This window comes from Falco cherrug, chromosome Z (genome assembly GCF_023634085.1).
Source record: "Falco cherrug isolate bFalChe1 chromosome Z, bFalChe1.pri, whole genome shotgun sequence".
Classification (NCBI taxonomy): domain Eukaryota; kingdom Metazoa; phylum Chordata; class Aves; order Falconiformes; family Falconidae; genus Falco; species Falco cherrug.
In genome coordinates this window covers 36,237,967-36,250,663 of record NC_073720.1, presented here as the reverse complement: position 1 = coordinate 36,250,663, position 12,697 = coordinate 36,237,967, and the positions used below count along the sequence as shown (strand labels likewise).

The window sequence follows — 12,697 nt, the reverse complement described above, 5'->3', positions numbered from 1 at the left end:
ATGGCACAGAAAAAGAGGCAAAGGTTGCTTTTTCATCCCTCTTGGTCACTTTGCAGCAGAGATGTGGGAAGAAAAATGGTTGCAGAAGAGTGCACTGTAGAGTTTTCCCTGCTGGCACAGGCTGGGGAGGGTTGTGGCAGGAAACAAATCTGCTGTTTTACTAAGCTTTCATTTCTTTTTTTCTCCACCCACCCCACCACCCCCACCCCACCTGATCAAAATCCCATCCCTGAGCTTTTCTGTCAGGAAGGTAGGTTTATCTATGATAGAACAGGACTGAGTTCCCGTATCCTTCCCTTAAGTCTTAGCTTAGCATAAGAAAGCCAGAAACGGCTATCACCTCCTTCCTCAATGTACAGAAGGTAACCTCCAAGGCAAGCCCATGCAAGTAAAAATGGGGCAACAATACTTCAAAGCACTCTGAGCCTCTCGCTAAGGAATACTACAGAGCAAGCTGTCATTAGCTCATCCATGCTTACTCATGCCAGCAAGTTTCAACATTGCGCATCTCAGATCTATAACCACAAACCCAGTCACTCTCAAGGGCAACAGTGGAGACTTTAAGCCAGAAAACTGACACCCCAATCAAATGCTGACTTCTGAAAGTGACACAGCCAGTGTACTGTCCTACTTGCATGATGTTGCATTAGAGAATAGAAAACACAATAAAACCGTCATAATCTTCCTCACATGCTCTTCTATTAAGTCCTCAGTGTAGTGCTAATAAAATTCCTAAAACACAGCATGCAAAGTCAACACCTGGTCCTACTCTTGCCTTTTGCTGGCTTTCTCCTACCTGCTCAATTCAAGTGATCACAAATGCCCTAAGATTCAAACAAACTTCACCTCTGGTTCAGCTGTCCACAAGGCTGTAGTGGTCTGGTCTTCATTCTTTAACAAAAAGCTCATTTGACATGCATGGCTTCTCCCTCAGCTGCTTAATTTACCTTCCCAACTAATTACACTGCAAGAAAATGAATGTAGAGTCTAAAGGAAATACAGTTCTCAGTAATAATATTTTACAAAGGTTTTAAACAATTATCAGAAGGAAATCGGGGGAAAAAAAGTCTACAGCAGTGAATCTGTTTGAGTTCTTATAGATCAAGAAATTTCCCTGGACACAAGGGTAGTTAATCTGCAAACACAAATGAGAAAAATATGGAACTAGAATACTCTGGTTTATTGCAGCTTCATTAAATTTTCAAACCTCTCTTGCTCCAATGTGCTGTGCAAGAAGAGAGAGAAAAAGTCCTTCACAGAATACAAGTGAACAAGCACGCACAGCACCATGTCTGCATGCGTCTAGAGAACCTTCCAAACCTGCTCAGGAAAACTGCCTACTTTTTGTAAAAGTTGTTAAAAATCCCATATAGCTGATTTTAATGTACAATTTGGGAAGTCATCTTGTTCTCAAGATGAGAGGAGTAAATCAGCAATTACCCTACCAGAGACAATATCACAGCAACTGAAATTAGAGTAACACCTGCCCTCGGACATCACTGAATTTTCTCCTATAGTTTGGCAGGTATTTTCAAATTTAAGTCCATCCATGTTCCAATTTGTTTTTATCTCAGGAACTTACTTTATTTTTAAAATGGATTCTGCAGTGGTACCAGTAGGCTCCAGTCAAAAAAGTCAACCCGAGCGTGCTCGGCTGCTTTCTTGGCCAGTATATCTGTGATGAGCATCAAGAAACACAACAGCCAAAACCCCAGCTAAGCTCCTGGAGCTGAGGTTTTCTAGACTTTAAGTGCCACAAGTACATGTATGTCCAGAGATTAACAGTGATATGAGGAAGGACAGATAATTTAGTCACTTACGCTAAGCACTGAGCAACACAGAACAGAAGGATAGCTGATTTTCTAAAAATACACTGAAACCTACCTTAAGAGTTTGCACCAATGCTTTCTCACATTAAAGTAAGTCTTCCCTCCTACATCAGGGTTACGGAGAAGCAAGACAAATGGGGACAACCTTGCCTTTCATCATGAAAAGCCATATATGTGTATAGCTAATAAATCCATTAGCGCATTTTGCCTTTGCAACCCAGCCAGGTGCTTCCAGTCACTGACAGCACCTCAGGCCCCCACGCATACGTCACAGCGCTGCAAAGCCCCAGGAACATGCTGACACAGAGCTCAGCTTCTGCCCAGGACAGTTCCGAACTTCACTGAACTGTCTGAATGAGTCGACGCTTTGAAGCAGGCGCTTCGCTGATCAAAACCCAGCAGAACCTTTAGCAGTCAGCACTGGGGAAACTTTACACGTGCAAAACACAAAGACTCTGCCAGCCTACTCAGGACAGCAAACACTCCCTAGGGGAAGGAACAAGCACCTGAGTCACGGAGAGCTTACTTTCCAGTGACTTTCCAGCACTTTTTGTTAAGATTATTCCCAAATCAGAGCCATGGATTGGAGGAGTATTTCCTTTTCCTTATTCTTCCTCCCCATGAGACAGGAAATCTGCAACAGATGGGATCATCATCATCTTAGAAACAATGTAGGCTTTTCCCTTCCTTAGTCACATTTGATTCTATGCATACCAACGGACAGCATTACATCCACACTTACCCCTTTAACCCACTGGTGTTATTTAAGCTGGATATGATCAGGAACTGAGGATCCTGGACACAATAGGCTAATGAAGCAGCAAATAGAAAGTGCTGGCTTCATTCACTAATACCTGCCACTTCTGCCTCTAGCCAGAGTCACTCATACATACCAGCGCACAGAATTTGCCTCTGCTACATTTTCGGGGATTCCTCTTGAGGACCTTTCCATTCTTTAATCCTCTTTCATCTTCCTTTGGAATATCTCACTCCCCTCCCATCTTTACAGTTAAATAAAAACCAGAATTCTCTCCAGAGAATACCAAAACCCTGACAAAACATTACAGGTTTTTTGGCCACCACAATGTAGCCATTCTGAAATGTGCCAATCCAGACCTTGGAGGAGGGACGTGACATCCGTGAACACTACACATCCCAAATAAGCCTGACTTAAATTATTTTGAATTACAACACTGCAAAACAAAGAAAAAAAGTCATGTATCTTCTGCTATCAGGTATTTGTGGCTCTTACTTTAGTTAGAGAATTCCATTCCTATCATGCAAAGCTTAATTTTTGCTGCCATGTGCCCTTTTGTAGCAGTTTACATAGGTGATCTAATCTTTTTTTTTTAATGCAGAAAAAAACATTTTCCTCTACCAGTTTTGTCCAGTTTGTTTCACCTATCTAAGCTTGCCTCTGCTTTCAGCAATTAAGTCTTCTTCTCCTCCAGAAACTCCCATTTTACCTGTCTACACTTAAGACAGGGCAGACGTATGGTACATTATGCCTACTACCTGCAAGTCATATTCACTTCTGACAGCAGTGGAACTGCCTCATATACAGCAGGATGGTTTTCAGCACTTTTGTGGAAAAGGAAGGAGACTTCCCTGCCAGCCTCAGAGCAGTATGGTCATGGTTTAAAAAACAAATTTAGACTTAAGTAACAGAAGTACCATAAGATCTAGCCATCCTTCTTGAGACAAACTTCCACGTGTTAATGCTAGTGGAAGGCTCCTTGGATGACAGAGTCTAATCAGTAAACCATATATACACGTGTGTGTGTGTGTATATATATATATATTCTGCATGTCAAGGCACATTGCCACATTCAAAGGTTTTGGTTGCTAAAAATACCTGCAAGTTGTTGAACTTTCCTTGTGCCTCAGCTCTGTTTTAAACATCCTTACTTCCTTTCATTACAGCAGAAAGTAAAATCAAATTCCATCTGTTCCTGACAATGCAAAAAATGGCATGAAGCAACTAACAGACAGCTCAGTTAGGACCTGCTCGTAAGTACTGAAACCTCCTTTCACTTTAAGCCAGACCCACATTTAACTAACTCTGATTTGATGCCAAAGATAGCATTCCTAGAGAAATACAAATTCAGCTGGTGAACTGGTTGAGAAAAATACACGAACTGGTCATCTTTAATGCCTTGGCCAGCTCTGTGCAAACACTCTTATTCCAATGGAAGGACGGGGCCTAGTTGGCTGTCCTCAGATCCCTTTCCAAACAAAATCAATTAAGCTGAAAAGCTGTTCATCTACTGGGAGAATGAAATCCATCCATTTTAGAGTTATACTTGTAAAATTGCAGCACGTCAAGTTCAGTCCTTAGACGATGATGCTATAACTTTCCAAGACAGACAAACTCTTAAGTGACTCATCTGAAAGAAAAGCATTATTTTTGACATTTATACCTTATGAATTATTAACTCGTTTGCTGCATCTAGATTGATTTTACATGAAAAGGATTTTTTGGCATATATCTTGAAGACTGAAAATTGTACAGACTGGAACAGAACTCAGCAAAAGTACCTAATTGGCTAGTTTTGCTTAAAAGAGCTGTTAAGTCTACTGAAAGACATGAAAGATAAAATCAAGAATAATTTCCAGAATTTTCTTTCTAAGGAAGAAAACCCAACAACTTTCATTCCTTTTGGAACCCCTTTTCACACTATTTTGTTGTGGTGGCACTCTTCCCCACAGAAGCAGATCAGAAATGATGTCTAATGCTCAAGGACACTTTAAAATGGAAAATAAATTGTATCCTCCCTGTTACTGCACAACACCATACCTATTTCTTAATACAAAGGTGAAAAACAAGCCCTATTTTAAAATGTTTAGATAAAATGTTTTAATATTTAAAGACCTTTTGCGGCAAGTAAGAACTGCAATTTAGGCAATCAAAAAATTAACAATTGGTAGATAAATACATAAATAACACAAATGACTAAAAAAATCAAATTCACAAAAAAAAAAAAAGGCAGAGGAGGATATAAACATTTTAACAGTGTAAAGTGCTTTTCTGCCATCACAGCAGGGGGAAAAGCCAACACTTTTCTCTATTTTAGAACTCCTGCTTACAAAGGATTCGGTACAGTATCCCCATTTGACAAAGTGATAACAAACCCAAGGAACGTATGACCAAAACACAGCCCAATGGGAAATCACATCAATACGATACCTGCTGTTTTGCTGACCATGAACCCAGCGTGGCACCTATCTATTTTGAAATAGTGGCATATTTACTTCACCAGCCCTCCTCTGGTGACAGGCCCCTTAACCAAGCCAGTGGTTGACTTTCTCGTTCTTTCAGGAGCCCCTCTGGCATCACACCAAGCCACCATTACAGGCTGCCACTAGCAAGGCTACACTGCTGCTGCTTCTTGGTGTGACCCAAGTGATGTTGCAACGACTACTTCAGCTAACAATTTCAGTCTATGTAATAGGAAATATTTTTTAAAACAGTATTTAGTTATATAGATATGCCCTCCATCATGGGCACAAGAGCACCATCAGTAATACATCTGTTACAGCTACATACACATGACTCACTCTGTCCAGGTCTGCCACGGTGGTTTCCATCCACAGACAAGCTGAAATTATGCTGAACTTCAAACAGCCGCTTCTCATTTTTTATTTTCTCCTATGCACGTCTACAGAGACTCCATAAAGGGAAAGCTTATGAAAAACATTTGCACAGTATATATGAATTTCCATCCTTTCTTTTTTCACTTCAGAAGAAAAAAAGGTTATTTTAATTCCCATCACTTCTGTGACAGATTGGATGGATTCCTGTGACATGTGCTGTAACCTCGGGTTTAAAAAAGCTACTATTTTGTCTCCAGGATTAAGTGCAGGATTAGACAAGCACTGAAGGCTAGGTAATTCTGCTGTGGCAAAGATCGTCACAATAATACCATGCTGTCACTCAGTTTTCTTTTGTCTGCACACCTACAGATATTTAAGACAGAATTGGCACCACCATTGTCCATCAGGGACCACTAAGTGAGAAGAAAATGAAGACCACAGTCACAGAAATTGCCAGAAAGCAGCACAAAGCTTTTTAGTTGCAGGAGAAAAGGTTGTTGAAAAGATGCTTCAGCTGCCCTTGAGAGTACCACACACTTTCACTGGGCCATGGGCCTGCTTCATCAGGGCATTTTCCACCCAATGCTGTCGATTTGCAATTTCTCTGCAGATGCACTACAGAGTTGCAACAGTCCCTTGTGGCCTGCAAAGCAGCTTTTCAACCCCCTCCCTCCTGTTGAGCTTTTAAAAGTCAAAGACTTCACTGTCACACTAATAGGTCATGACAGTATATGTTCAAGCCCCTCAACCCTCCATCCTCCATAACAAATGTCTAAGACCAACCCGGCACCTCCCTTCCATCTGCACTCCACAGCATGTAGAACTACAGAATGTTCTGCACAGTAACCACTGCAAAATCTGGGGGTTTTTTTGGTTAAACCTGTTTGCACTGCTTCAGCACCTTCATAAAGCACACTATCAATCAGTATGTTAGTCATGGTCACCAGGGCACACTTAAGTGTTAAAGACACTGTTTTGCATGAATGCACAAGAGCAGCAGCTCTTCCTTGCTATGTAACATCTCCAGCAAAGATGAAAGTCAAGATAACAAATAAAAAATCTGATGCAGGCTGTGTTTTGAGCATCGCTTCCACAGATATTCTTTGCCTCCGCAGATCACTGAGAGAAAAATTGCAGATGGGCGTCAATCAGTGCTCCAGCTTTATATATACATACATATTATACATAAAAACGGAAACTGCATATATCAGTTGGAAAGATACTGTAGCAACAGGTGCTTGAGAAATCCTACCCCCTAAACAAGCTATTATATTTTTTGTACACAAAGCAACAGTTCTTTCAATTAGATTCAGAAACAGGGTTAGAAACTGGAACAGGCTTTTTAGGCCATCAACAACTCAGAAGGGTTACACAGCATCCAACTAAAGGGCAATTTAGATTACAGTCAATTTTTCACCCTTTCAATTATGTAGTATCAATAAAAGGACACATGGGAATGATGCCAAATGTGAATACTGTATCTGGCAATCAAGCCAGAGTGCACAAACAGAAAGAGTCTCCCCTACCTGCCGCAGAAATAATTCCCTCCACAGCTAAGTAAATGCTTTCCTCTAAAAATAGTCTTTATTCCCAGATCAAAAATTTCCTTCATCTCAAAACATACCACTCTGCACTGACAGAACCAACAGACTGTTGGTGGTACATGGCTCTTGAAGAGAAGTCTCTAATACCCAGTCTGGGCACTATCCTGAGAGCCACACCACCTTGCAAATGGCTCTCCTTCCTCCACCTGCTCACAAGCTTCCTCACCACAGGAGGATGGAGCTCTTTTGCACCCAACATAAGCAACACACAGTGCAGCAGACACACCAGGAAAAATACAGCATTGTCCAGCTTCACAGACCAGCTCACATACATACATGGGAACTGAGCATAACCTGCTGGGCAAGGCTGAGGCAAAACATGGAAGGACACAGGCAGACCCAGTGTGAGCCCAGCTTCAGTCACAGTCAGATGGAAAAGCCACGGGACGTGCTTTTACTGGAAAAATCCATGTGACAAGCATGCACAGGTCCCACTCAACACCGTGGGACAGTCAGGAATATATGAATATGGGACTTGATGGGGATTTAGGGAAATACTGGTATCAACACATCACTGTCCACATTCTCTATCAATACGAAAGGAATGGTATATCAATTGGTTTGTTGCAGTTTGAGAGTTTAGCAAATGTGGAACGCATGCTGTGTATAAGGGATTGCTTCCCTCACCCCAGTGAAAAATATTTTACACATTTCTGACCAACGAATTTAACAAACATTCAGCTAGATGAACCACAACATAAAAATCATTTGACAAGGTGATGAATTTCTGTCACACTCATATTCCCACTGATTTCAGTGGAACTACTCTCATGTTTATAGTGGTCCACACAGAAGGTTTGCTGGATCCACACTAACCAGACACTCTTCCAGGGCGTTTTCAAAACAGATTATCAACAATTTCAAACTCTGCCTCAACCCTAATGTGCTCTTCTTTGTGAATGAACCTATATAGACAGATCTGAATCAATGCGGAATCCTCATGATGTGGGTAATACCACAGCAAGGCAGGAGTCTCATTTGCTTCTTACTAAACACTAGGGTCAGTCGCTCACTGTGCTCTTCACAGGCTGCCTTGTTACAGAGGAAGCATGGTATTTTCCACCTGAAAACCAGGGCATGTAACAAGTTACTGACAACTACGAGTGGAGTAGAAGTTGTGTCTTCAGCTGTTTCTGTCAGTAATAAACCTGTCTCTCTATAAAACTGTGCAAACTGGCGACTTCTGTCCTAGTGTTAAGACAAATCATGTTCTATCATAAAAGCAGAACACAGTGGTAGGAAATAAATCATATTACAGGCCTTTTTGTTCAAATCACCACATTCAGACTGATGTTTAAATGTCAGTGGTTCCCAGGGGAAAGTTGGATGTGGCCATTCCCAGGAGTTTTGTTCACTTCTTTCTGTATGAAATTATTTTCTGAAAGCTTAGTCTTGACTGTGCCTCACAAGAGCCATATTATACAATGAATGCAGTCATGTGGAAACAAAGCTCACGCTATTTTAAAACAACTCTGTTCAAATGCCCCAGACTGTCAAATCTGTATGACCCAAAATTACTCTGGTGGTTTTAAAACTGTATACAGACCTATAGGAAGTAACAGTCTTCTTGGTCACACTGACATAGCACTAATGGCAGAGGATTTTGCAAGCCTAAATAAAAAAGGGACCTTTTGGTGGCACACCACTTAGCTGCCCATTTCTAGAAAAAAAACCTTTGGAGCAGGATGTCTGACAGATTTGCAGCAGCACAGTTAACATTCAAATAGCGTTACTTCTTCCTAAGTGTTCTGTGGGTAACAGTTATACAAGAATGATTTATTAAAAAAAAAAAAAAGTCAATATCTATAATGAAAACCAAGAAAGAACTTGAAAAACAGAGGATATTAATTAACCCTTACAAACAGTTAACAAGACGTGGCCTTGGGAGAAGGAATAGACACCATAAATATGTCAAGCTAAGAAATAACGAGATAAACACCAGGAGAAATGGTTAATGAGACCAGACAGAAAATTTCTTGAACTATGTTAAATTACCCTAATTGGCATACTAAAAGATCCACCCTCGAGCAAAGACAGCCACCTACTAACAAAGCCCCCTCTCCACAGAACATGCGCAAGAGTATTATACCTATAAATGAAGATACTCCTAGAACAACCGAGAATTAAGTGTGATTAAACATAATTATCAACAAATGTTCAAAGAGTATAACATGTTTCACCATGTGTTAAGAGGTGCACTAGCTTTGTGGATTTACCACCTAGCACCCATCTTTGCACAGACAGGCAATAAACAAGCATTGCGACTCTGTGTGTGGATCGGTTCTTGCATGCCAGGTGAAGAACCCAGATCTGGGATAAAGTAGTTAATAATCTAACCTGTTCCATACCTGTCAATCTAACACCTTGCAATTCTGCATGAATGTCATTACTTCCAGGCTGACCCTCCTTTTACAAATTCAGGAATATTTCGTCTAAACTTTATGATGCCACACAGAGGTAAAACCATTGAAGTTTTTATGAAAGGCAAAAGGGTGAACACTCCACTCATTCTGGAAGGAGCAGCTTCCTCCTGTTTTTCAATGACTCCCTGCTGTTGCAGTCAGTGCACGGAATTTGACAGGCATTAAGTTCTTCAGCATGGCTTCTAGTAAAAAAAACAGAATGGCCCTATTTCATGCAAGCTAGTTTGACATTTTACAAGTCAGAAAACGATGAATGAAAGCAAAATGCTTACATTGTATAAAATAATCCAGACACAGAAGTCACATAATTTTAAGCTGTGCTATGGAAAGTGGGCTTCTGGATGAGAGAAAAACTTCTTAAGAACATTAAAATTGGGCCACAAATCTTTACACTTCTAACTGGAACTGTATTTTGTATTAACAATATTGTACACTCATGATCATAAACTCTCTGTGTATAAGGGGTACTGACATTACAACAAGAAAAATAGCATTAAAGATATAAAGAAACTAAACCAAAGACTTCAAGACTTCACAATGCCGAACTGGGTTAAAGAACATAGCAACCTGAGAAATAACTTGAAATTGTTTCTGGTATGATTTAGGGCTCTATTATGACAGCACATCACACACATGTGCTTACATGAATAAGAACCAAAGGGATAATCGAGAATTTTTAAAACTTCCAAACTTTGGTCCTATCTGGGAAGCTTCATTCATACCAGCAATGTCAATCCATGTTTCACCTGGGGATTAACCCCTAGCCAAAAGGATTACTCCCTAGAGTAAGGTCAGCACGACTAAGTCCTGGATTTCTCACTCATACTGAAAACAAGCCAATAAACAGATCAGTCTCGCAACCTACTTGTGAGTCATTCCCGTCTTCATGGCCTGCATACACACAGTCTGTGAAAGTCAAGGCTGGGCCCAAAAATTCCTGGGTCATCTGATGTCAGGCTGCTAAATCTGGCATCAAAAACATAGTTTTTTGGTTTCAGCCAGCTAAAACCTTTCCTTCTAAATGACATTATTGCTGACAATCAGTGTGGGAGTGTCGTCTGAAGGACAGAACAGCATGCACAGACCTCTCACACCATGGGCCCTCCAAAAAAGATGTTTACCTCTGCTGCTGTGGAGGCATGGTCATTAGTTTACAATCATAGCGAACTGAGACTTCTGTTATTAAAAAGTGAACTTCAGCTTGCCTGCTTGCTAAATGTGGATAACACAGACATGTAGTTCTTACTACCAGAACTCAGTACCGCAATGATGATTCCTGGGCTTCTGATAGCACTGTAGGTAGTGGGGGGAGAAATAACAAAGCAGCAGCAGCAGCAGATGGGCACTGCAGGATGGGCTCAGATACCCTTAACTGCTCCTTCCTACATCTGTCATGAGTACAGCCGGTTTCTTGTGAAGCTTACTTTAACAACGATGCAGCTCAATGTGGTATGAAAGGTGAGACACAATGTCATTTGATGCCTGCATGAGCACCTGCAGGACCTGACATATCCCACTGCATTTAGAATCATAATGGGTATTGCTGCGAATGCAAGGCACTGAGAATCGGAATTTGGATGAGAGCTTGTATTAAGAATTTTTCTTCCAGTAACGTTTCCCCACAGTGCAACAAGAGATGAGATGGATGACAAAGGGAAAAACACAGGTGCTGAAAGCGTAACAGCTGCTGCATCTTGCATGCCTGCACCTACAGACCGCTTACAGTGACCAAGACTAGTACCTGAAGATGCCTGCAAACACAATTAGTAGGAAATAACCAGGATTTTTGTACTTAGTTGTAAGCAAACTAAAAAAAAAACAACAAAACCCCAAAAAAAAATCAACCACAAAAAAGTCACATAACGCTGGTCTTGTTCTCAAAACTCTGAATTCCAAAAAAATTCCCCTGACTTCTATGAAACCATTTTAGATTTATCGCCAAAGCATGCTGAGTCAGAACCTAATTCAGAAACAGTACCCTTACAGAATACAACACAGAGATTTTGTATTATGAAACAACTCTAAGATTGGCGAAGCATCCACTCTGACCTTCCTGCAATATCACACTGTGCCTAAAGCAACAGGACCAAACCTCAACATTCAGATTTCAGCTGTACTCTGGAGCCGGAAAACAGAACAAAAAGGTAATGTTTATTGCTGATTTACAGTCAGGCTCGCCAGTGGGAACACGGCGTGCAGCCCTCGGTAAAGAAGGTCCGAGGCCCGCGGCCACCCTGGCTGCCCACAGCCCCGCCGTGCCCCACCGGCCCGCCGGGCCAGCTCAGTGCCCGCTCCCGCGCCCCGGGAGCCCCCGCCCGCCTGTCGCAGCGCTGCCGGAGCCGGGGGGCGACGGGGGGGGGCGGCGATGCGGCCGGCCGGCAGCCCCTGGCCTACCCACGCGTGTACTGCACAGCCCACTCGCTGAGGGAAACCTGCGCACTCACACAAAGCCCCGGACACCCGTGCAGACCCACCCACACTCGTGCACATTCACGCACCGTGCACGTTCATGCAAACCTGTGAACCACGCACACGCGCGCACCACGGACACCCGTACACATTCACGCACTCGTGCGCGCGCACATCACGCACACCCGTGCACAACATCCGTCCAAGCGCACTCACCTTGCACACGCGTGCACGCCCACGCACACTCGTGCGCCTCGCACACCCGCGCACATTCGTGCGCCTCGCACACCCGTGCATGCCCACGCACACGGGCGCAGGGCGCACAGCCGGGCATAACCCCGCACCGCGCACCCACGCGTGCGCCCCACGCCCGCCCGCCGCCGCGGGGCGGGGAGTACCTGGGTCGCTTTGTGGAACTGCTTCTTGAGCCCGGCCACCGACATGGCGAGGGCGGCGCCGCAGCCGAGGGCAGCCGAGCCGAGGGGAGCCGAGGGGCGATGCGGGGTGCCCGCCTGCCCGCTCGCGCCGCACGCACCGCGCGCCCGGTGGAGGCTGTCAGACGGCGGCGACGGTGCGGGGGTGCCGTGACGTCAGGGGGGTGACGCGCCGCCTTCCACCGGGCGCGCGGGGCCGCCCCTCGCCACCGCCCCCCAGGTGCCGGCCGCCCCCGCAGCCACCCGCCGCCGGCGCCAAGCGGGGCCGCCGCAGCGCGGCCGCCGGCCCCAGGGACCCTGCCCGCCACCCCGCCCGCCCGCGGCGGCCCAGCGGTCGGGACCGACGGCCGGGCCCCCCCGCCCTGGAGTGGCCCCAGCACCGGGGTACGCGCTCGCCCCGTGCG

At 43.9% G+C, this 12,697-nt stretch overlaps 1 protein-coding gene across 1 annotated transcript in view; it reads right to left on the bottom strand.

The window, feature by feature from the left end:
• SH3GL2 (SH3 domain containing GRB2 like 2, endophilin A1) overlaps positions 1 to 12,456 on the bottom strand; it is a 101,845-nt gene extending 89,389 nt beyond the window's left edge. Inside the window, exon 1 of the mRNA XM_055699419.1 lies at positions 12,258 to 12,456. Coding sequence (XP_055555394.1) covers positions 12,258 to 12,302 — 45 coding nt within the window. The 5' untranslated portion in view covers positions 12,303 to 12,456. The remainder of the gene's footprint in view (positions 1 to 12,257) is intronic.
• Between the last annotated feature and the right edge of the window lie 241 nt (positions 12,457 to 12,697).